Source organism: Podarcis melisellensis (genome assembly GCF_964234715.1).
Source record: "Podarcis melisellensis genome assembly, chromosome: 12".
Lineage (NCBI taxonomy): Eukaryota > Metazoa > Chordata > Lepidosauria > Squamata > Lacertidae > Podarcis > Podarcis melisellensis.
This window is the reverse complement of record NC_138544.1, coordinates 13,163,501-13,186,088: the sequence shown is the minus strand read 5'-3', so window position 1 is coordinate 13,186,088 and position 22,588 is coordinate 13,163,501. Positions and strand designations below refer to the sequence as shown.

The window sequence follows — 22,588 nt, the reverse complement described above, 5'->3', positions numbered from 1 at the left end:
GGGGAAGGGAAGGCCTCCGTCACGTGACGCGGGTCGAGAGGGCGGGAAGGGAAAGAAAGATAGCGGGGAGCGGGGTGGGCGGGGCGTCGGCGTGACGCGACGTGACGCGACGTCGCTCGGCGTTCACGCAAGCCTAGGTTTACCTCAGCGGCACCATGAGCAAAAAGAACCAGGTTTCGTACGTGCGGCCGGCCGAGCCCGCCTTCCTGAGCCGCTTCAAGGCGCGAGTCGGCTACCGGGAGGGGCCCACGGTGGACACCAAGGTAACGGCGACGAGCGCCCGCCCCGGGGCCCTTCCCTGGCCAGGCGGGGGAAGGCGGCGAGAGGGTCGCCCTGGTGTCCGGCCTTCCGCGCTTCATAGAAGGGCCCACCGAGGTCGTCTATAGTCAGCGCAGGGATCTTCTGCCCAGAGTGGGATTCGAACCCACGACCCTGAGCATAAAGGGTCTCGTGCTCCACCCGGCTTCCAATTAGGGTTTCCATCTCTGTTCTGGCAAAAGGCGGGGCGGTTGGGGGGGGTCGATTTCCCCCCAGATCTGGTGCTGAAGTGACTTCAAAGCTTTGCCTAACAGGATAGCCCCTCTGGAAATGCCACAGTTTGGAGCGACCCAAAGCTTGAGTACATGGCCTTTTGCACACCGTTTCAAACACATGCGTTTGGAGAGGGTCCCCTAACTTGGATCCTTGCTTAGGGATCCTCTCCCTAACAAGTTAGGGATTCCCACCTTGGCAAAGATAGAACATTTGAAATAACAGGACAAAACTATCAATACAGGATGTAGTGTATTTATTTATGTATTAATAAATATTTTTATTTGAATAAAAATTCCCCCCTTGAATAACTTTCTTTCCCTGGAGTATCTTTCTCCCCCTGCATTCTGTTCTCTTCTCTTAGGGAACATCCTAACTAATGAGATCCCAAATCTTTCAGTCCCAAGTGCATTTTTATTCTTTAGCCAGAGTGAATCCATCAGTGTGCGCAAGAAAGATAGGAAAGGAAAGATAGGAAAGGAAAATACCTGCTTTCTTGAGAAAGGAAGGATCTGATCACAATGACTGGTGTGCTGTTTTTGCAGAAACAAACAGCAGAGGGAGTGCAAGCTAAACTGAATTAATGTTACTCTTTGCACTTTGCAGCATAAATGGCCACTTTGACCAACGATCCCAAACTAGCATGCATGGAATGGCATGGCTGGCTTTTGATCTGGTGTCAAACCCTTAACCTGTGCTTCATGTGATAACAGAAGTTATAGGTAGATCCCCTCCCCTACAAAAAAGCACACTATTTAAATGCCTACAATTTAAATAGGAACATAAGGAACATAAGCTTTTAGGATCGTACCAATGGCCCATCTCACCAGGGTCCAAAATTAGCAGGGCGCCAGGAGCATTTTGCATCTAAAGATTCTCCATTTGCGAGCACCTCAAAAAGTCTAGGTGCCGTTTTTTGAACCTGGCTGACACTCAAGGATTACTGGAATGTATGTGCTTTGAAAAGGGACATGGGTGGCGCTGTGGGTTAAACCACAGAGCCTAGGACTTGCCGATCAGAAGGTTGGCGGTTCAAATCCCCGCAACGGGGTGAGATCCCATTGCTCGGTCCCTGCTCCTGCCAACCTAGCAGTTCGAAAGCACGTCAAAGTGCAAGTAGATAAATAGGTACCACTCCAGCGGGAAGGTAAACGGCGTTTCCATGTGCCGCTCTGGTTCGCCAGAAGCGGCTTAGTCATGCTGGCCACTTGACCCGGAAGCTGTACACCGGCTCCCTCGGCCAATAAAGCGAGATGAATGCCGCAACCCCAGAGTCGGCCACGACTGGACCTAATGGTCAGGGGTCCCTTTACCTTTATGTGCTTTGAAGGCTCAAAGTATATATTAAGGATAGACAATATGTTAAGGTGTTTAACAATAAAGAGCAGTTTTGAAAACTGAAGTTTGGTACCAATATTTTTATTGTAATCACCAAATTAAACATGTACAGTATTAACAATTTTGCTAAAATGTCATATTAGCAATGTGTCACTTATGTGAATTGTATCTTAATTCATGCTTGTCAAAATAATAAATAAAAAGTGTTGCTGACCCCCTCCCCATGGCGACTAGACGTTCTGTTTTGGCACCCAGAACCCAGGCCCCCAAAGCCATTTGGCACCTACCTTTTCTGTCCCAGTTTCTAACACTACATCTCATCCGTCATCCACAGTACAGTGGTACCTCAGGTTAAGTACTTAATTCGTTCCGGAGGTCCGTTCTTAACCTGAAACTGTTCTTAACCTGAAGCACCACTTTGGCTAATGGGGCCTCCTGCTGCTGCCGCGCCGCTGGAGCACGATTTCTGTTGTCATCCTGAAGCAAAGTTCTTAACCTGAAGCACTATTTCTAGGTTAGCGGAGTGTGTAACCTGAAGCGTATGTAACCTGAGGTACCACTGTAGCCAACCAGATGCCTGTGGGAACCCCCAAAGCATGACTTGAGCACAGCAGCCCTTTCCCCACTTGAGATTTCCAGCAACTGGCATTCAGAAGCATCACCGCTTCAAACAATTGGTCCTAAACCCAGAGAAGTGCCTACGTCAGAGTTGCATGCATAGCCAGGCTCTTTGTCTCTCTTGACATTGCAGCCCTTGGGCTTTGCGCCACCAGCTGTTTGAGAAAGAAGTGGGTGAAGACTGAGCTTTGAAAGTGGTTCGTGTGAGTGAGACACAGTCCCAAAACAGATATGAAAAGCCCCGCTGCCCAGCCCTCGAGTGCATGCAAATAAGCTTGTTGGATTGAATCTCTGTAGGCCTCTCTTGCTCTGTACGAGGGTGACACACAAATTCCCGAAGCATTCCATATTTTTAATATTTAGGCTGTTGAAGAAGTCTTCCGTTGAAGTCATTCTAGAAATTAATAATTGTACAGTTGTAGAAGTCTACTATGCTGGTTTGGTTGTGAAGCAGTTGATAAATTAATTAAAGCCAAATAAATAAATATTGGAGCCACTCCAGACCTGTGCATGTTTATTAAACATGTGACTGCCCCTTTGGCTATAAAGCGGGGGTAGGAGTTAACTTTTTACCCTTAAAAGGAGCATATTGGTGGAGGGGAGTGAAACTTGGCCACGCCCCCACTCACACTTACCCTGCCATGCTTCTCTACTTTACTTATTTTTTCCCCTTGCCAGTATTGGAGCCAGGCAGGGAGGGGCAGCTTTAAGCAGCAAAGAACAGGGAAGTAAAGATTGGGTGGGTGGGTTTGCCTCCCCTCCCCTGTGGGTCTTTTAAAGTATAGTTACATACCACCCCCCCACACTGTGTGGACAGAGCATGGATCACTCACTGTGGTGCTGATAATTCCAAGGTTGCAGGTTCGATCCCCATAAGGGAAAGCTGCATATTTTTGCCTTGCCAGGGGTAGGTCTGATCATTAGGGTCTCTTCCAATTTCATGATTCTATGTGAATTAGCATACAATTATTATCTCTAGCCAAAAGTATAGTCCAAAAGACTCAAGCCATGCAGCAGTCTTGCTGATGTTAATCAGGTCTGGGTCTAGTCTCAGAGCAAACCTTCTGGGAAGCCTATACACGTTGCCTTTGCAGGGCAAAAATCTAACAAATAGTATTTTGCACGTGGAGCTTGCAGCAAGACGTTGGAGTATGGAATGCTCCTGTTCAGGGTTCCAGCCTGCCTTCCAGCCATGCCCTTTTGCAAGACAGACCTTTTCTGCAGTGGCTCCCCATTTGTGGAATGCTCTCCTCAGGGAGGTTCAGCTGGCGCCTTCATTATACCAGGCAAAAACATTCCTCTTCAACCAGGCCTGTGACTGATTGACATTTGATGCCCTTTTGAATGTGTTGAATGAGAGTTTTGTTCTTATTTTTAATTATGTATTTTGGGGTTTTTTATAATGTAATATTATGTTGTGAACTGCCTTGAAATCTACAAGTGAAGGGCCGTATACAAGATAGATGATAGATAGATAGATAGATAGATAGATAGATAGATAGACAGAAAGAAAGTTTAGTTTGGACAAACCAGGCGAGATCCTTTCTTAATGAACAAATTGTCAAAGGGGGAAAAGGCAGCAGAGTATGATAAAGAGGTGGAAAAGTAATATTTCCATTTGTCCTTAGTAACAACGCTTCTCTGACAGTTTCATGCAGTGTGATGGAAACCAATTTGTAGCTCTGCATTTGATGTCTCGTAGGTTTGATTGTTTTCCTATTCTGCCTGCGCTGGTGAGTGTTCTGGGGCTACAGAAATGAGAAGCAGTACAAACCTTCAAGCTGGGTTGCTTTGCGTAGATAAAAAGCTGTCACATTTTGTATTTTAGATGCAAGCTGACTGACTAGTTGCACTTCACAGAAATCTGAAAGCATTTGAGTTGCTTTCGGTATAAGCTGTCTTTGAAAATCACAGATTCGCAAATCTAGACTGGATTCCAGAAAGATTGGGTGGATTCCCATTGGGCTCCCGGAAGGGCATATATACACTCATGGGGTCTGAGCTGGCGCTGACAGGAATATGAGACCTTGGGGTTGTAGTGGATAGCTCCATGAAAATGTCAACCCCGTGTGTGGCAACTGTGAAAAAGGCAAATTCCATGTTATGAATTGCTAAGAAAGAAATGGAAAAGAAAGCTGTTGATATCCTAGTGCCACTATATAAACTTGTGGTGTGACCGCATTTCAGATACCCTGGGTACAGTTCTGGTCAGCACAGTTCAAAAAAGATATTGTAGAGCTGGAAAAGATTCAGAAAAGGGCACCAAAATGATCAAGAGAATGGAGCAACTTCCCTATGAGTAAAGGTTGCAGCATTTTGGGTGACTAAGAGGTGAACGTGGTAGAATTTTATAAAATTATGCACAGCAAGGAGAAAGTGGATAGAAAAGGCTTTTCTCCATCTCTCGTGGTTGTAGGTGTAGAGGGTAAAAATCAACAAAAATCACCTGTCCTGTTGTGTTAGTGGAGCCGTCTAGATCCAAAGGTCTTGTGCAAGTGCAAGGGCACCAGTTGGATTCTACCTGTTGATTCTAGCTGATAACTGGAAGCAAGTTTTGTGTAAGATTTTTGGAATCTATAGCTGTAAACCAGCTCAAGAACATTACATCTTTTGCCTAAAAGGTAAAGGGACTTCTGACTATTAGGTCCAGTCGTGACCGACTCTGGGGTTGCGGCACTCATCTCGCTTTACTGGCCGAGGGAGCCGGCGTACAGCTTCCGGGTCACGTGGCCAGCATGACTAAGCCGCTTCTGGCAAACCAGAGCAGCACACGAAAACGCCATTTACCTTCCCGCCAAAGCGGTACCTATTTATCTACTTGCACTTTGATGTGCTTTTGAACTGCTAGGTTGGCAGGAGCAGGGACTGAGCAACAGGAGCTCACCCCATCGCCAGTGGCGTAGCGTGGGTTGTCAGCACCCCGGGCAAGGCAAGTAATTTGCGCCCCCTAACCCGGGGCAAGGCAAGTAATTTGCGCCCCCTAACCCCTAACCTGCCGCCGCTGCCAGCTTCTTCTTGCTGCTGCCTGGTCTGGTCTGGTGTGGTTCTCTCCCGCGCTGCGCTGCGCTGGGCGGCCGCTGCACTGTCCCTCCCCCAGATAGTCCCTCGCTCTCTCTCCGCACCGCACGCCTGGCACCCACCCCCTCCACAGTGGGCGGTGACCCGGCGGCTCGGATCGGAGTCGCACAGCCAGCACTGCAGTGAGAGAGAGTGAGTGAGCCAGGTAGGGGCAGAGAGCTGCAAGTGTGAGCGCGCCCCCCCCAGACGTTGTGCCCGGTGCGGCCGGCCCCCCCCTGCACCCCCCACGCTACGCCACTGCCCATTGCTGGGATTCGAACCGCTGACCTTCTGATCGGCAAGTCCTAGGCTCTGCGGTTTAACCCACAGTGCCACCCGCTTCCCACACACATCTTTTGCCTACTACTTTTCAATTAATGCTGCAATCCTAAGCATACTTACCTGGGGAAAAAACATTGATTCCTATAAGACTTTCCAGTGAAAATGGCTAGGATTAGGCACAAGAGTGACATGGTGTGTTCAAAAGTCCTTTAAACAGCAGTCCTCAATACCCACTCAATTGGAATTACTCCTGCTTAGGATTCGGCCTTTATGTTTTATCTCAGCAAAACCTAGAACGGCAGGTCACTATTTATCCCAATCGACAACTGAAAAATGAACTGAGGCAGTGAAGGTGTAGTTTGTCCTCGGGCTAACTTCACGGCAGAGGTAGGACCTGAATGCCGCTTCATGTTTAACCAACACCAGACTGCACTGACTGTTAATTGTCTGAAAGTTTTGGTTTTTTCCTTTTCTTTTTATTAGAAAAGTATTGGTTTCTTACTTGCTGGACAATAGTACATAATTAAATGCATGGTTTGCCTCAAAGTGGCATTCTTACAATAAAACTAAATGATGTGTGGGATTCAGGTGATGTAGTTGTTATTAGAATTATTTTACTATATAAAAGAAGACCCTTCAGAAAGAGCAAGACTCAGGAACCTTTGACCCTCCAAGTGTTGCAGAACTACAAGTCCGTTTAACCCTGATCATTGGGGGATCGTTGGTGATGGGAGTTGCAGTCCAACGATGTCTGTAGGGCCAGAGGTTCTCCAGTCCTCACATAGAATATAACAGGGAGAAGCTGTTCCAGCCAGCCTTCTTCCTGACATAATTTCATGTTCTGCCAATTCCGATTATTGTTTTGTCTTTTCCTTAACCCAAAAGAACTGGTCAGATGGTAGTAGAAGCCTGCTAATCTTCCTTCTCTTACCTTAAAATTATTTTGGGAATGATCGTCTGAGTAGCTTAGATTTCCTCCTTTCTTCCAGAGAGAACAGCTCCCAGCTGATGACGATGACGATGGAAGCGACAAAGAGGATGAACAGCCACAGGTGATTGTTTTGAAAAAAGGGGACCTGAGTGCCGAAGAAGTGATGAAGATTAAAAAGGAGGTTAAAGAGACTCCCAAAGCCACAGGTATGTTTTGTAAATACTAAGTTCAGCATTCTTTAATAAGTAGAAGGACTGTTTCTATCAAGCAGCCTTCTAATTTGTCATTTACTTTGGATACGATGCCTATCCAACCCCCTGCTCTGCTCACTTTGATTCCTTATTGCCCCTCTCCCTAGCACTCTCTCTGTCTTGATCTTCCAGTACTGCCAGCAATTCCCATTTCCCTGGTTTGCCATTTCAAGTTGCTGCCTTTCTCCTTTCTGCATTACAGCTGCTTCATTTCTCTAGGGGCTCCTTTGGGTGTGCTTTCTCTCTCTCCTCCTAGCTTTAGTTAGAGATAATAAGGTTAGAGATGCCAGGTGGAACTTAACAGCACAAGCGTGACAGCCACGGCAAAGGGACAGAAAGACATAACCGCGTTTAAGGCAACTGCTTACTGTTCATCTGTCTCGAGGGACAATGGACAATGGAGTGCGCTTCCCGGGGTGAAGTCAAACAGCTGGAGACTCACAGCACTCGCTGTGGCTGCAGAGACAGATAACTTGTAACTGCTGCCTCCTGCATTGTTTTTGCTGTGTTAGCAGCACCAAAGTGGCCTCTCTAAGGTGCAAGCCTGGGCACCGTGTATGGAGGTCATGGGCTGCCTAGATTAGTGTTTCCCAACCTTTTCCCAACCATGGCCCCCTTCTGAACTTGTTTCCTTCCTGTGTCCCCCATGGGCACAATGCCCCATTAACAAAAGCCTGCCCCCCAACAAAAATCCTGGCTACGCCCATGCCCCCTCTTGTCCTACTGGTAGAAAGGTAGCTATTTAAATGTTTTGTTTGTAAACAGTTATTTGATCTACATATACAGTCCAAAAGGTGCACAGGGAGTTCTGTATACAGTGGAACCTCATGTTACGTACCGTACCCCTAACAAATGCTTTGGGTTACGTGCTCCGCTGACCCAGAAGTAGTTGCCCCTTGTTGCAAACTTTGCCCCGGGATGCGAGCGGAAGTCGTGCTCCGGCGGCGCGGCAGCAGTGGGAGGCACCATTAGCGAAAGCGCGCCTCATGTTACGAGCGGTTTCCGGTTACGAACGGACCTCCGGAACGGATTAAGTATGTAACACGAGGTACCATTGTATATGGGAGAAATTTTAAAAACAAGTGGTCCCGGTTACGAACGGACCTCCGGAACGGATTAAGTACGTAACACGAGATACCACTGCAGTTGGGAGAAATTTTAAAAACAAGTGGTCCTCACTGACCTGGTGCAAAAAGATCTTATCAAGCAGCTCTGGCTTGCCCAGCCCTACCCATTGTTGCCCCACCACCACACTTACCTGACCTGGGGGTTCTGGATCGTGGCCTCTACTTGTCAAAACGGGAGTCTCAGTGATCGCCCTCTCCTGCCGGAAACAAACCAGGACTGCTCCAAGAAAACACACATGGCAAAAAGGAGTGCTAGGCCCTGGTGGGCTGCTCCCTTACTCGCTTGTGATTGGCCAAGCGGATAGCCAGCCGGTCAGGATTTTAAAAAAAAAACAAAATTGATTTCTCCCTTCTCACTTCCCTCTGTGGCCCCCTAGCCTCGTGTCCCCCATTTATGCAATTTTCACCTATGCCCCCCTTGGAATATCCTGGAGCCCCCCAGGGGGCCATATGGCCCCCCATTGGAAAACACTGGCCTAGATGACAAGACACCTCACTGATGTGGTCCAAAGGAAAGCAGACCAATGCATTTGGCACCAGCTTGGCTGCAGGAGTTGGTGGAATGAGGTGTACAAGACACCACCCTCAGGGTTTACTTCTGAAGCTTTTCTCACAATTGAGTACAGCCACAGGGCAGTGGGGGGTTACGATCAGAGTTTTCCTTCTCTAAGATGGTGTACCTGCCCTATTGACAAACCCCATCTGCCCCTCACTTCCCTCTACAGCATGCGCAGAAACTGCCTTCTTGACCATTTGGAATGGCACTTCGTCTCGTCTGCTCAATCCGCCAGAGCCTGTCTTTTCATGCAGGGAAAGTCCCTAACTCACTGAGGGTTTGAGACCCATCAGCTACCCTCGCCTGGTTTAGCTGGCCAGTCAAAGCCGTTTCCTGGGGTTGTAATGTGCTTCTGCTGCTGTAATGTGCTGACAGCTTCTCGGAGCCACAAGTGAGAGCTGAGTGCAGGGTGAGGATCAAAGGTGGACAAACTACCCCAGAACGAGCATGATGTGCCCCCCCCACCAGAGGTACCACCTCTCCCCTTACACCCCAGCTGCTTGTTTTTATATATATATATATATATATATATATATATATATATATATATATATATGCAGGTTTTGGTGTCCTCGGGTGTCTTCCCGTGTAAAAGTTGGGGTGTCTAGGCGACGTTTCAACGAGGTCTCACTCGTCATCTTCAGGCTGGTGCTTTCGGCTTCTTGTTACTGGAACAGAGCAGGATCTCAGTGTTTGAGTTCCTATAAATACTGTTGAGGGGGTGTGGTGTATAGCCTCCAATGTTCTGGGCAGAGAGGAAGTTCCCAGGCTAGTGTGCCTTTTCTTCTTTTGTTCCTTAATTACTTGAGGGATATCTTGAGTGATTTCTTGAGTGATATCCTGAGTACCACTTAGGTGGGTCATTAGGTGTGGATTAGTTGCTAAAGTCTTTGTGTCTTGACCTCTTGAACTTTGTGAAGAGTCAAGACACAAAGACTTTAGCAACTAATCCACACCTAATGACCCACCTAAGTGGTACTCAGGATATCACTCAAGAAATCACTCAAGATATCCCTCAAGTAATTAAGGAACAAAAGAAGAAAAGGCACACTAGCCTGGGAACTTCCTCTCTGCCCAGAACATTGGAGGCTATACACCACACCCCCTCAACAGTATTTATAGGAACTCAAACACTGAGATCCTGCTCTGTTCCAGTAACAAGAAGCCGAAAGCACCAGCCTGAAGATGACGAGTGAGACCTCGTCGAAACGTCGCCTAGACACCCCAACTTTTACACGGGAAGACACCCGAGGACACCAAAACCTGCATTCCTGTACCCGTGAAAATCTACGAAAGCATATATATCAACCACACCAGACCACACCAATCAACCACACCAGACCCAAACCCAGACCCTCTCCACAGATAAATTACAGACACCATCCAGTAGCCAAACCATGGTGGCACCTCCGGATGCTGCACCCCCCTGCAATCCCTACACAGATCTGGCTGACACAGGCCACAAAACCACAGCTCGCCCCTATACACGAAGCCAAGCCAGAGCACAACTAAGTGCAGTACAGCCATCTTCTCAGAAAAACTCTTCACAAAGTTCAAGAGGTCAAGACACAAAGACTTTAGCAACTAATCCACACCTAATGACCCACCTAAGTGGTACTCAGGATATCACTCAAGAAATCACTCAAGATATCCCTCAAGTAATTAAGGAACAAAAGAAGAAAAGGCACACTAGCCTGGGAACTTCCTCTCTGCCCAGAACATTGGAGGCTATACACCACACCCCCTCAACAGTATTTATAGGAACTCAAACACTGAGATCCTGCTCTGTTCCAGTAACAAGAAGCCGAAAGCACCAGCCTGAAGATGACGAGTGAGACCTCGTCGAAACGTCGCCTAGACACCCCAACTTTTACACGGGAAGACACCCGAGGACACCAAAACCTGCATATATATATATATATATATATATATATATATATATATATATATATCTCACAATGCACACAAAGGAGATAGACAGAAACACACAAACATCAGTTTGGCAGTGATACCATCAACCACATTTCTTTCAGAGGATAAAGCGGATCTCTCCTAACAGAATTGTTTTTAGCCACAATCTAAATATTTTCACTTAACCTTAATTTATTGGTAGAAGCTAAATTAGTTTCTAAAAATGAAAAGAGCTTAAGTCTGTCTCTGCGCAATATTTTTCTGTAAACCTTCCGCTTGAATCCTAGAGAGAATTACTGTCCTGTCAAAGGTAATTTTTTCTGAGATAAAATTTCATAGAAGCAGAAAATGGTAATTGGTGTATAATGCCTTTTTCATGTATTCATTATAATCTCTAGAATTGATTTTTTCTGCTCCTTTTCTAGTACATCTGGCCTCTGGGACATCGTAATGTATGCACAAGTCCAAAAACTTGGCAGCGAGTGTCCTTACTCATTCAAACTGTAATATTATTCTAGTCTTGTTCAATTTGCTTGGTTTCTCTCTCTCTCTCTCTTGCTTGTTTTTTTTTTTTTTAAGCCATATGCCACACATTATCTGCTTGGGCATCAAAGTACACTTTCTACATCCCAAAGTGCTGCTTTAGCACTTTGTGAGTTTGTGCTGACATGTAGCTGATCGGCAGCCCTACTGACTTGCTGTTATTTCTATAACCTTGTGTACCACTTGACTTTCAACACTGGGACAATAGATTGGTTTCCATCACTCTTTCTTTCAACACTTTTTTCAGGGGAGAAAGAGAGACACATTTAGTTTAATGATGCCGGTGGTCTGAGAACTGTGAGGTACCATACCAGTGGGAACATTAGAGTAAAGCCTTTCTGAATAAGTGGCTAGAGGAACATGTACAGTCGGTGCTGGAGAAAGCCAAAAGGTTTGCAGTTAAGCTATTCAGTCTTCTGCCGTTAGTGAGTAAAGATCATGTTGATGAGCCCTCAGCCCTGCCGTGGTGACAGATCTACATGGCTTTCCCTCTTCTGTCTTGAATTGCTGGCAGGCAAAGGAAGCCTGGAAGAAAGCTCCGTTTAATATGGGACTCCATTATGGAGAAAGAAACTGAGCTCTGTGCTGTGTCTCTTAAGTTCTGCACAGCATTGTGGAAACTGAGGATTGTATAGATGCCTTTGCAGTCTCACAGTACCCCTATTGAAATAGACTGTTAAGAGGGTGGCTTCACAATATAAGTTTTTAAAGCATACCCCCCCAAAAAAGCATAATGTGAGTGTGAAACAGATGCATGTTTTCAGTCACACCAGTATCCCACCATGTGTGCATTTATTGTCATATAATATAAAGATGCCCTGACACATGAAATAATTACATCTGATCCCTAGTACAGTCGTACCCTGGTTTTCAATCACCTTGGGAGTCGAATGTTTTGGCTCCCGAACGATTGAAAACCAGAAGTGATTGTTCCGGTTTTCGAATGTTCTTTGAAACCCGAACGTCCAACGTGACTTCCTGCAGCCAGCTGGAAGCTGCGCCTTGGTTTCTGAATGTTTTAGAAGTCAAACGGATTTTTGGAATGGATTCCGTTCGGCTTCCAAGGCATCACTGTAATTTTTTGATTTTTAATATCAAACAACAACCCATCAACTTTCTGCGAAGAACCCACACAAGGAAATGACAATCCTGGGAACTGAATTTGTGTGTGTATGCATATAGAACTGTGATTTACCTGTTTTAAAGCAAGGTTTTTCTTTTCCCCTTTTGAAATTGTCTTAATAAGATTCAAAGTGGATAATAAAGATACATTTGGAATGGCTGGGTTTTAATCAGCTAAGTCGTACTCAGGGTAGACACATAGAAATCAATGGACCTCAGTTGGTCATGCCCATGAACTTTAATGAGTCAATTACATACCTTCAAAGTGCTCCCACAGGAACCCCGCCCCCCCAAACCACTTTCTCCAAGGCTTTCTTTTTTTAAAAAAAAGTTTTTATTTATATTTATTTCAAATGTATACATTTCATTAGTTTTACAATCAATTTAACATTCAGAGTTTGACTTCCTTCCCCCTCTTTCTGCAGTTCCTTAAATTTATTTTTTAATATCTTCCGCATATCCAAATTCATTTACAGTAATTTTCTCATTTAATTATCTACTTTAAATATATACACTTATCAGATTGCAGGTTATTACAATAATCCTGCTACTGTTCTTATCTGTTTGCAATTTATCTGTAAATATTCAACAAACCATTTCCATTCTTTTATAAAAAGTTTGTTATCTTGATTTCTTATTTTCCGGTAAGTTCCACAATTTCTGCATATTCCATAAGTTTTTGTATCCATTCTTCCTTTGCTGGGACTTCTTCTTTCCACTTTTGGGCGAGTAGCATTCTTGCTGCTGTAGTAGCATACATAAATAAATTTCTATACAATTTAGGTAGTTCTGTCCCTATAATTCCCAAAAGAAAAGCTTCTGGGATCCCCCCCCAAAGTTATTTTGAACATCCTTTTCATTTCATTGTATATCATTTCTCAGTAAGCTTTCTCCAAGGCTTTCTTAATCACTGGAGGAATATGAAGTTAGTTCCCCATCATCTGGAACTTCTCCAGGTTTTTGTGGCCAGGGTTCAAAATCCAAGGTGGATAACTTTTTAAAAAAATAAATAAATAATTTTTATTCGTTTTCCAAACAATTTTATACAGTCAACAAATTATTTTGCACTCATTCTTCAATTTTTTGACTTCCCTCAGTTTCTCGGTCAATCTTTCGTAAAATTTCTATTTGTTAACGCATTTCTAAACATAATATTGCCTTTCCCAACTCCTTTTCCTCTTACTCTCTTTTTGCATTATTTCTTACTATCTCACAGAGTCTCTTCAAAACCAACAAGCGTTGTCTGTACATCACATATATTTTTCAGATATTCTGTAAATTTCCCCCAGTCCTCGATAAACTTTTGGTCTTTCTGGTATCGAATCTTCCCAGTCAATTTGTCCAATTCTGCATATTCAGTCAATTTCCTTCTCCATTCTACTGTTGGAATTTCTTCCTGTTTCCATCAAGGTGGAGAACTTTATTTGGGAAGGACCAGGAAACTAGTAAGATGCTTCTTTAGAGCTGCTGCTGGAGAGTTTAGCCTCTGAAGGTTCTTAGTCCAGGACCATGGCAATGACACAAACAGTATTTGTTTAAAGGATTTTAAACAACGTCATTTGTTTAGCATTGTCCCTAGTAACATTGCCAGCTATTTTTAAAACATTTGTTTCCTGTTTGTTCCAAATATGTTCTTCCTGGGCAGTCTTAGCTGTGCTGATCTCTTAAAGTTTTAATGTTGTTATTAATGTTTTATTTCCCTTTCTGTCAAAATTAACTTCTGTTTCATTTCTGTAAAACCTAACCATTCACTGGCCTACAACTGTCAGCTCACTTTCGATAAAAAGCAATTCCTCTCAAATTCCCGGCTTTGGCTGTTGTCAGGCTTCTAACAGCATTTGTTTCTTTTACAAATCCCTCTCTGAACTTTTCCAAGATAGATAGCTCATCAGTTTCCGGAGGTCATTGGCCCAACCGTAGGATGCGGTAGAAATCCATCACTCTTGTATCTCAGAATGGGTGAGATGTATTTTGTTCCTAGCTAAAGGAAAAGTATCCTTTCTTTCTTGCTTTTTTTGCAGGCCCTCACAAATCAAAGTTGCTTTCCTTCAACATGTTAGCCAAGCTGATTTAGGACTTCATCTCCTCTTTCTCATTCTTCCTGCAAACTGCTTGCATAAGACTTTACCTGTAGTCATTCCTCGCTGATTTATTCCCCAGTTCACCACTGCTGACAATGTGGAGCGGAGTCAAGGGCTCCCAAAATTGGTTGGTGTTGTTGATTGAAAGGCTTTGATCTCTGTGAGCCAACGTATCCTATCCTAGTTCTCTCATCTCTCTCTGCTGGCAGGTTTTCTTTTCTTCTGTAGAGAAACTATGAGTCAAGGTCTGATTTTTTGGGTGTGTGTGTGTTTCATTAAAAACATTGTTACAGCATATTTATACTAGTCCCTCTGATTCCCACATCATCAGAAAGATCAACCATCTCTCAGTGCCACTTTAATTAACACACCACCATATGATCTAGAAAATCCACCATCTCAAAATGGTGCACTCAGGCATTGACGTCTGTCTGCTCTGCATTGTCTACAATCATGAGCAGGGTGGATAAAAATCAATGTTGTTGTTTTTTTTAAAAAAATTAAAAATGGATTTTTTAAAAATTTAGAATGGATTTTTTAAAATTTAAAATGGATTTTTAAAATAAAATGCTTTTGGAGGAAAAATATTTCTAAACGTAGTTTTCTATTTAAGTTACATTATAGTCCAAAAGCTATTCATCAGGAAATAAGGATTTGTTTTAAGTTTTTCATGTGTGCTAAAACTCAAAGTTGTTTTTTTTTAAATTGTTTAACCACATCAGTTAACATACATGGATACATATGCTATAATGTTCTTGTTTTAGTTATACAAATTGTTTAAATTGTTATTAAGGAAATGATTCTTTTTCTCCTTCCAGTAAAGTACAGCAGAAACGTTGTCCAAATATAAACAGTTAACTTACTAAATCTCACAATCATTTCATAATTATCTGTCTATGTATTTCTAATAGTATAACCAAATCAGTAATTTTTGATATAACTGTAAAAACTACTCTGAAAATTTATTATTCCAAAAATGAAACCGTCATCTAGTTGTAAATATTAAGATTATACCAGCAAGAATGAGTCTTTCTGTAAAAAAGGAAAGAAAAAAAGATTTAAATCAAGTCTTACTGACTAGTGATTTAAATCGATTTGATTTAAATCAAATCCACCCTGATCATGAGCTTTCTTTTGAGTCAACTTTCTGCTCATCACCTGTTCTTCCTGCCAGCCCTTGAAGTCAGCCACTTTCTCTCAGTGCTGGCAGAGGCCATAGTAGCTGTGGTATACCATTAATTTTGTTTGGAGTTCTGGCAGCTTTCAATGGGGACAGGTAGTGAAGTGGGTGTCTTGGCCAGTCCATGGGTTGTTGTTGTTTAGTCGTTTAGTCGTGTCCGACTCTTCGTGACCCCATGGACCAGAGAACGCCAGGCACCTCTGTCCTCCACTGCCTCCCGCAGTTTGGTCAAGCTCATGCTGGTAACCTTGAAAACACTATCCAACCATCTCGTCCTCTGTCGCCCCCTTCTCCTTGTGCCCTCCATCTTTCCCAACATCAGGGTCTTCTCCAGGGAGTCTTCTCTTCTCATGAGGCCTCAGCTTCACAATCTGTCCTTCCAGTGAGCACTCAGGGCTGATTTCCTTCAGAATGGAGAGGTTTGATCTTCTTGCAGTCCATGGGACTCTCAAGAGTCTCCTCCAGCACCATAAATCAAAAGCATCAATTATTCGGTGATCAGCCTTCTTTATGGTCCAGCTCTCACTTCCATACATCACTACTGGGAAAACCATAGCTTTAACTATACGAACCTTTGTTGGCAAGGTGATGTCTCTACTTCTCAAGATGCTGTCTAGGCCCGTCATTGCCCTTCTCCCAAGAGGCAGGCGTCTTTTAATTTCGTGGCTGCTGTCACCATCTGCAGTGATGATGGAGCCCAAGAAAGTAAAATCTCTCACTGCCTCCATTTCTTCTCCTTCTATTTGCCAGGAGGTGATGGGACCAGTGGCCATGATCTTCGTTATTTTGATGCTGAGCTTCAGACCATATTTTGCGCTCTCCTCTTTCACCCTCATTAAGAGGTTCTTTAATTCCTCCTCACTTTCTGCCATCAAGGTTGTGTCATCTGCATATCTGAGGTTGTTGATATTTCTTCCGGCAATCTTAATTCCGGCTAGGGATTCATCCAGCCCAGCCTTTCGCATGATGAATTCTGCATATAAGTTAAATAAGTCCATGGGTAGTAAGCCATAAAACGAGACCTTGTACGGGAGAGCAGCGAGGAAGAGAGAACATCAGCCCAGCTCGCTCCTGCCCTACCTGTTCTGCCTTATTTTATTCAAAAAGGCAGCAGCGTCGAGCAGTAATGGAGCTCTTGTCTTTGCTGAGGTCTGAATGCGAAACTCTTAGAATACATAGCTGAGTTTGCTTGGATCCCAAAACTGGTTTTAAATAGTGTAAATTGTTACGACAGGAGTGCATTCTGTCCTCCACTTTGTTCCTATTGAATCCACCTTTGCACTGCATTCCATGACGGCCTTGATGGAAAAGGTACCATGTACCGTCACAGCTGTGGGTTATTATAAATCTCAAGATAATGGTGTTGCAAGGGCACAGAGTAAGTTATTAAATGAAGATCAATCAGCCACAGCGTTTCTGGCAAGTTTCTATTAGAAAATTGATTTTTAAAACATTCTGTTACTTAGTTAAGAAAAATGTGTTGCCGAGGAGAAGCTTAGATTTTTCTTTCAAAGCTCCGCCACCTATAAATTATCAGAATTGCAAGCCATCTCAGCATAAGGCTTTGCTTGTGATTCATGACACTGGCTTTCATAACCTAGCAAAACAATTTTGAGATGCTTCCATCTTGCCGATGATCTTCATCTCGCACATTACCAGTCTCAAGAGTTTGTCTTCATCGACTTCCTCAAGCAACATTTACTAGCCTTCACATACTGCATTATGATGCCCTTTATGCATCGTGGTGGCAATCCATCAGTCAATGCCTCTTATGCAACCACCATTTATTTCATTGTGGGTTTCACCTAAGCTGTGCTGCGGGGTTTGGTAGGTTATACGCCTTATATGTGCACAATGACATAGTTTCAATGTATTGACCAGACCACGATTTGGCTGTTGTGAATGAGCTATATTCTGTCCTTCCAATAATCATCATCATCATCATCATCTTTTCCTTTTATTTCTTTTACTTCTTTATTTTTTCTTTGTTCTTTTTTCTTTTTTTCTGATATCTTATCTTTCATTTCACTGCTTTATTGTGAATAGCATTTTATAGAGGTATAAATAACTGTAAATATGAAAAGAGACAAAATATTCTCTAATTTTTCCCCCTTGGTTAGATGTATTTTCTTTTTCTTTTGTATTTTCTTTTCTTGTGAATATGTATGTTTTCTAATTTGTACTTAATAAAAATATTTTTTTAAATTAAACAACAACAGCAACAACATATATTTATTTATTTTCATTGCACAATCTGTGTACAGTGAAATTAAACGAGCCTCCCTCCCTTTACATTCTCAAGATTCCCTTCCTGGTTTGTGGTAACTATATTATTTTATTTATTAATTGCATTTATACCCCGCCCTTTTCTTCAACGAGCTCAAGGTGGCGTACATTGTTCTCCCCCTCCACTTTTAACCCCACAACAACCCCGTGGGGTAGGCTAGGCTGAGAGGCGGTGACTGGCCCAAGCTCACCCGGTGAAATTCATGGCCAATTTGGGGATTTGAACTCTAGCCTTCCAGGTCAGAGTCTATCAAATCGGGCAAGAGGCAGTCCTTAATTTCAGTGGGTCTGCTCTTACAGTAGTTAAGCTTGGTTGGATACCATCCATACTGATACAGTGGTGCCTCGCAAGACGAAATTAATCCGTTCCGTGAGGCTCTTCGTATAGCGGTTTTTTCATCTTGCGAAGCAAGCCCATTGACAGCTTAGCGGATTAGCGCTACAGCTGTCAAGCGGCTTCCAGCGATCAGCTGTTAAGCGGCTTATCAGCGGAACAGCTGATAAGCGGCTTAGCGGCTTAAGAAAAGGGCGAAAAAAGCGGAAAAACCCCGCGGGGGGATGCAAGATTTTTTTCGTCTTGCGAAGCAACCCCATAGGGGAATTCGTTTTACGAAGCGCCTCCAAAACGGAAAACCCTTTCGTCTAGCGGGTTTTTCGTCTTGCGAGGCGTTCGTCTTGCGGGGCACCACTGTAGTACCTGAAAAAAATAAGGAAACTTTCAAGTTTAGGGTCGTTTTATTTTTTTAATTTTCATTTATGAATACGATTTAAGTTAACTGTGTGCTTACCTACTACATTAGTTACGAAGATTCTTTGTAACGTTTGCCAGTTTCCTTCAGATAGTTGCATCAGATTTCTTCCACTCTTGCTCATTTTGAAGTCAGGTGATCCTGGGCTTTCATATATGAAATTTTGAGAAATTTCATTGCAGTGGCTCAGATCAACATATTATAGTGGCAGCACATCACTGGGCCAACTTGACCTTGTTATGACTTCCATCACTTATAGTGTAACTAAGACAGAATGGGGGGGGGTATTTAGACAAATTAATATTGAGAAAGATGGAAGGCTACCTTATAATGGCTTAGACCATTACTTCATTTTAATATTGTCTGCAGCAGCTCTACAGAGTTTCAGATTGTGGTGTCTCTCAGCCTTTGCCTGAAGATACTGCAGAATAAGCTTATGCACTGCTGCAGCCTTTTCCCAGGATACTTGAGCTATCCGGTGGGATTATCATACTTTTTTGAAACTCAGAAGGTGGGAAAGTGGAGATGCGAGAGTGTGCACATAAAGGACTATTTGCATTCTTACCCTAGATGACGAAGCTGACTCTGGAGATGGAAAGATTATGTTTAGGAAACCTCCTAAGCGTTCATCAGAAGAGAAATACTCCGGTTTGACGGCCACATCAAGTAAGAAGAGAAAAGAGACAAAGAGGATTTCTCCAACCTCCCAAAATACAACCAAGCAAGTAAAAAATAGCAGCTTGCTTTCGTTTGATGAAGACGAGAGTGATGATTAGGAGCAGATTTGGATAGACATACAGTTTTTCCTCACAGGCAGAAAGAGCGCACCATGGAAACAGACACGGAATGGGACTTTTAATTTTATTTAAATGCACATCTATAGTCATGAAAGATCTTTGAACAAAACTATGGGGGGGCGGGAAATGAAATCCGTAGAAGTTTAATATTCCACATAATGGAATCTTTATTGGTGCACATATAAATTTTCAGAGAGATTTATCTGCCAGCCAGTCCCCTTATTCTGTTTCCACAAGAATTTAGTGTCAAAAGATGACATCTGTATGTGCATATTTACTCAATTACACCTGATTACCCAAACGGAGGAATGTAAGGTCTGTTTACTGGGGACTAAAAATGTATAATGTTGCTTTGGCAAAGCTGTCTGTCGTATCTCAAAGGACCGAAAGAATTGCTGGGATTCTGATCACACTGGGCATATTGATTTCAAAAGAAGAAACCCTGCCGCAGAGTGTCCTTTAGTGGAAAAATATTTGGAAGTTCAGTGTGTTCTGTAACCAGGAATGGATTGTGTGTTGCTACAAAACATGTAGCAGGATTAACAATGTAAAGCTTCATCAAGGAGCTGGTCCGATGTTGCTGGGCGCAACAGCTGTTTTTAGTATCGCTGATATTTTAATGCCACGATTAAATGGCTGCGTGAAATTATTTTCTGTGATTCAGTTTTTACCCACTGTTCTTGAGAGAATAAAACTCTTTCTCCCCAGGCTATAACTTAAACTTTCTTAGCAGTATTTCCCCCCAAATTATAAATGATTATCCTTTAATCTAGAAGGTAACAGAGGCTCCAAACATATGGAGACTGAAAAGACCCCAATGAATGGATTATCCAGTCTGACTCTGAGTCTTAAGAAAGGATATCCTGTTTCTAAAGCATTCGGGACAGATGCTTAGGTACAGCCCACTTCTTTCTTATATGACCTCACATCATCTCTGATAACTAAGAGTACAAACTATGGTTATGCCATTGAATTTCACTTCCTCCTTCCCCCTGTGTCTTAGTGACAGCAGTTAAGCATAGCATCCTTTCTCCTTGGAGCAGACTGTGAAGCTACTCAGGATGTGCAAATGTCCCCTGTGGAGAGGCAACACATTTTCCTCAATTTATTTCACTAATCCAGAGAAGGGGACATCACCCAGTTACAGAGTTAAGGACATTCAGCAGGCTTATGCCGACTATGATATTCAGAAAAATATCTATGACGGGCATCTTCCCATATGGGATTTGTGGGTGCATATATCTGCATGTGGTCGGCACGACATATCGCTGAAGTTCCTGGATTCATAAGAGAGGAGGTGCAGAATTACCATCATTGGTGCCTGTCTAGCCATGGCCACTGTGGTTATCATACTACTGCAACAGCTGAATGGCTGATGGTAGCAACTGCCTTTACTTCCCTTCCTGATATCCCAGGGCTACAGCAACACATAACATCGCCATGTGCAAACCCTCCTCCTGACAATGTGACACATTCTCACACACTTGGTACAATAGAGTATGGTGAAGAGATGACCTTCTGTGCCCGGGTGTCCTCTGGACAGAAAGAGTGACTGATTTCTTGGATAGTTTATAAACCAAAGAGTAGCTCCATCTTTCTGCAGATCAATTTGTGTATTGGAATGGTTATCTCTGAAATGCAGCTTTCCCAAGATACAGTGGTACCTCGGTTTTTGAGCGTCTTGGGAGCTGAATGTTTCAGTTTTTGAACGCTGGAAACCTGGAAGTAATTGCTTCCGTTTTTGAACGCGTCTCAGAAGTTGAACGTGTTTTTCAATTTTTCCAATTGAACTTCCAGCCAGCCCTTTGCGCCTTGGTTTTTCGAACGTTTCAGAAGTTGAACGGTCTTCTGGAAAGGATTACATTCAAGAACCTGAGGTACCACTGTACCACAATTACAGAAACTGCTAATGCAGACAAATAAACAAATAAACAAATAGTTTTTATGAACTGCCCTTGGATTTGGCTAAAATGGAGCTTACATATACACACACTTCCTGGTTGGTTCCACTGCCGTTTCCCCTTTTCAGCAGGGTTGAAAGTAATAAGGATACAGTAATAAGGGACAGTTGATGGATCAGAAGCTTTGGTCTAAAAGAAGGTTTGGCCTGCAGGTCGTGGTAAGAGACCGGGCCTGGATTTGAGAGAGATGGGAGATGGCATGCTGAAAGGAGGGAAGAACTTTAAGGATGGAGGAGTTCTGTTAGAGAGAAAACAGTTTAGATTCAGGCTGAAGAAGTGGGTTGGGTTATTTGGAGTGGGATGGAACTCACCCGTAACACAAAAGCACACACTGAAGTTGCTGAACTACAACTCCCATCATCCCAGACCATTGGCTGTACTGACTGGGGCTGATGGTAACTGGGTTCCCAGAACATCCATAGACTCCATACCGCTATAGTGAGCCTAAACAGGTATGCACATTGTGCAGGTGGGTTATATGCATGATTGTAGACTTCCATCTGTTGCTAAACTAAAAGGAAAACTAATGTGCACTTCCAGAAGAAGAAAAAGGGCAATGAGAATTCTGTGTTTCTGGGATGTGACTGTATTAAATATTGTTTATGCTGATCACCATAGTGTATAGCTGTTTGCCTGCTTAACCAATGAATAAATGTACTCTCCAAGGAACTGGAAGTGCGCCAGAAATCCTCTGGACTCTGTTTTCTACACAGAAATGCTCCCTGTGCATTTTTTCCCACACAGTCGGCAAAGCAACTCGCATTAGCTGAAAGGTAATTCCAGCGCTGTGTTTATCAAGGTGGTGAATGATGCCCAAAAGATCAAAGAGAATTAAATTGACCTTGAAAGCAGGAAGGGGGCTGGCGAGAGAGAGAAACCATCGAGCTGATTCTGCATAGGCGGAACCAGTTGTTAGGAGCATAGTAAGCAATTGTATTTAAGATCTGTCCTTTTTGAGAGTGCTACCAGGGTTCAGTGAACAGAGCATGCAGGCCACTTGCCTACTGTTTTCTTCGCTGGGCGGCCCCATGTACAATCTGCCTTCAACAGATTCATTATTGGCTTGGTGGCTTTTCCTCTGTCTGCACACGGTTCAGCAGGGACAAAAAAAGCATTCAGAGTGGGGCAAACCTCCCAGTCTGTTCTGAATCCTAATCTGTCCTACACAGGCATAGTTTTCAGCAAAACCTGTCTAGAGTTAGGGCTGGGCAGTATATATATCATCCCAAACCGGTTTGAAGACCATATAATCGGTTTCATAATTTTT

General features: G+C 43.4%; 1 protein-coding gene across 1 annotated transcript; it reads left to right on the top strand.

Annotated features, from left to right (window-relative positions):
* Positions 1–63: 63 nt before the first annotated feature.
* On the top strand, positions 64–22,008 carry KIAA1143. Its single transcript, XM_081883084.1, has 3 exons — positions 64–263; positions 6,816–6,963; positions 19,134–22,008. Exons 1-3 carry the CDS (start codon positions 156–158, stop codon positions 19,337–19,339), a joined length of 462 nt encoding a protein of 153 aa, XP_081739210.1. The 5' UTR covers positions 64–155; the 3' UTR covers positions 19,340–22,008.
* Positions 22,009–22,588: the final 580 nt, after the last annotated feature.

Excerpts from the sequence above, each read along its gene's own strand:
- KIAA1143 (XM_081883084.1), top strand. The coding sequence starts at position 156 with ATGAGCAAAAAGAACCAGGTTTCGTACGTGCGGCCGGCCGAGCCCGCC. Across the intron at positions 264-6,815 it reads GGCCCACGGTGGACACCAAG|AGAGAACAGCTCCCAGCTGA; the intron begins GTAACGGCGACG and ends CCTTTCTTCCAG. Across the intron at positions 6,964-19,133 it reads AGAGACTCCCAAAGCCACAG|ATGACGAAGCTGACTCTGGA; the intron begins GTATGTTTTGTA and ends TTCTTACCCTAG.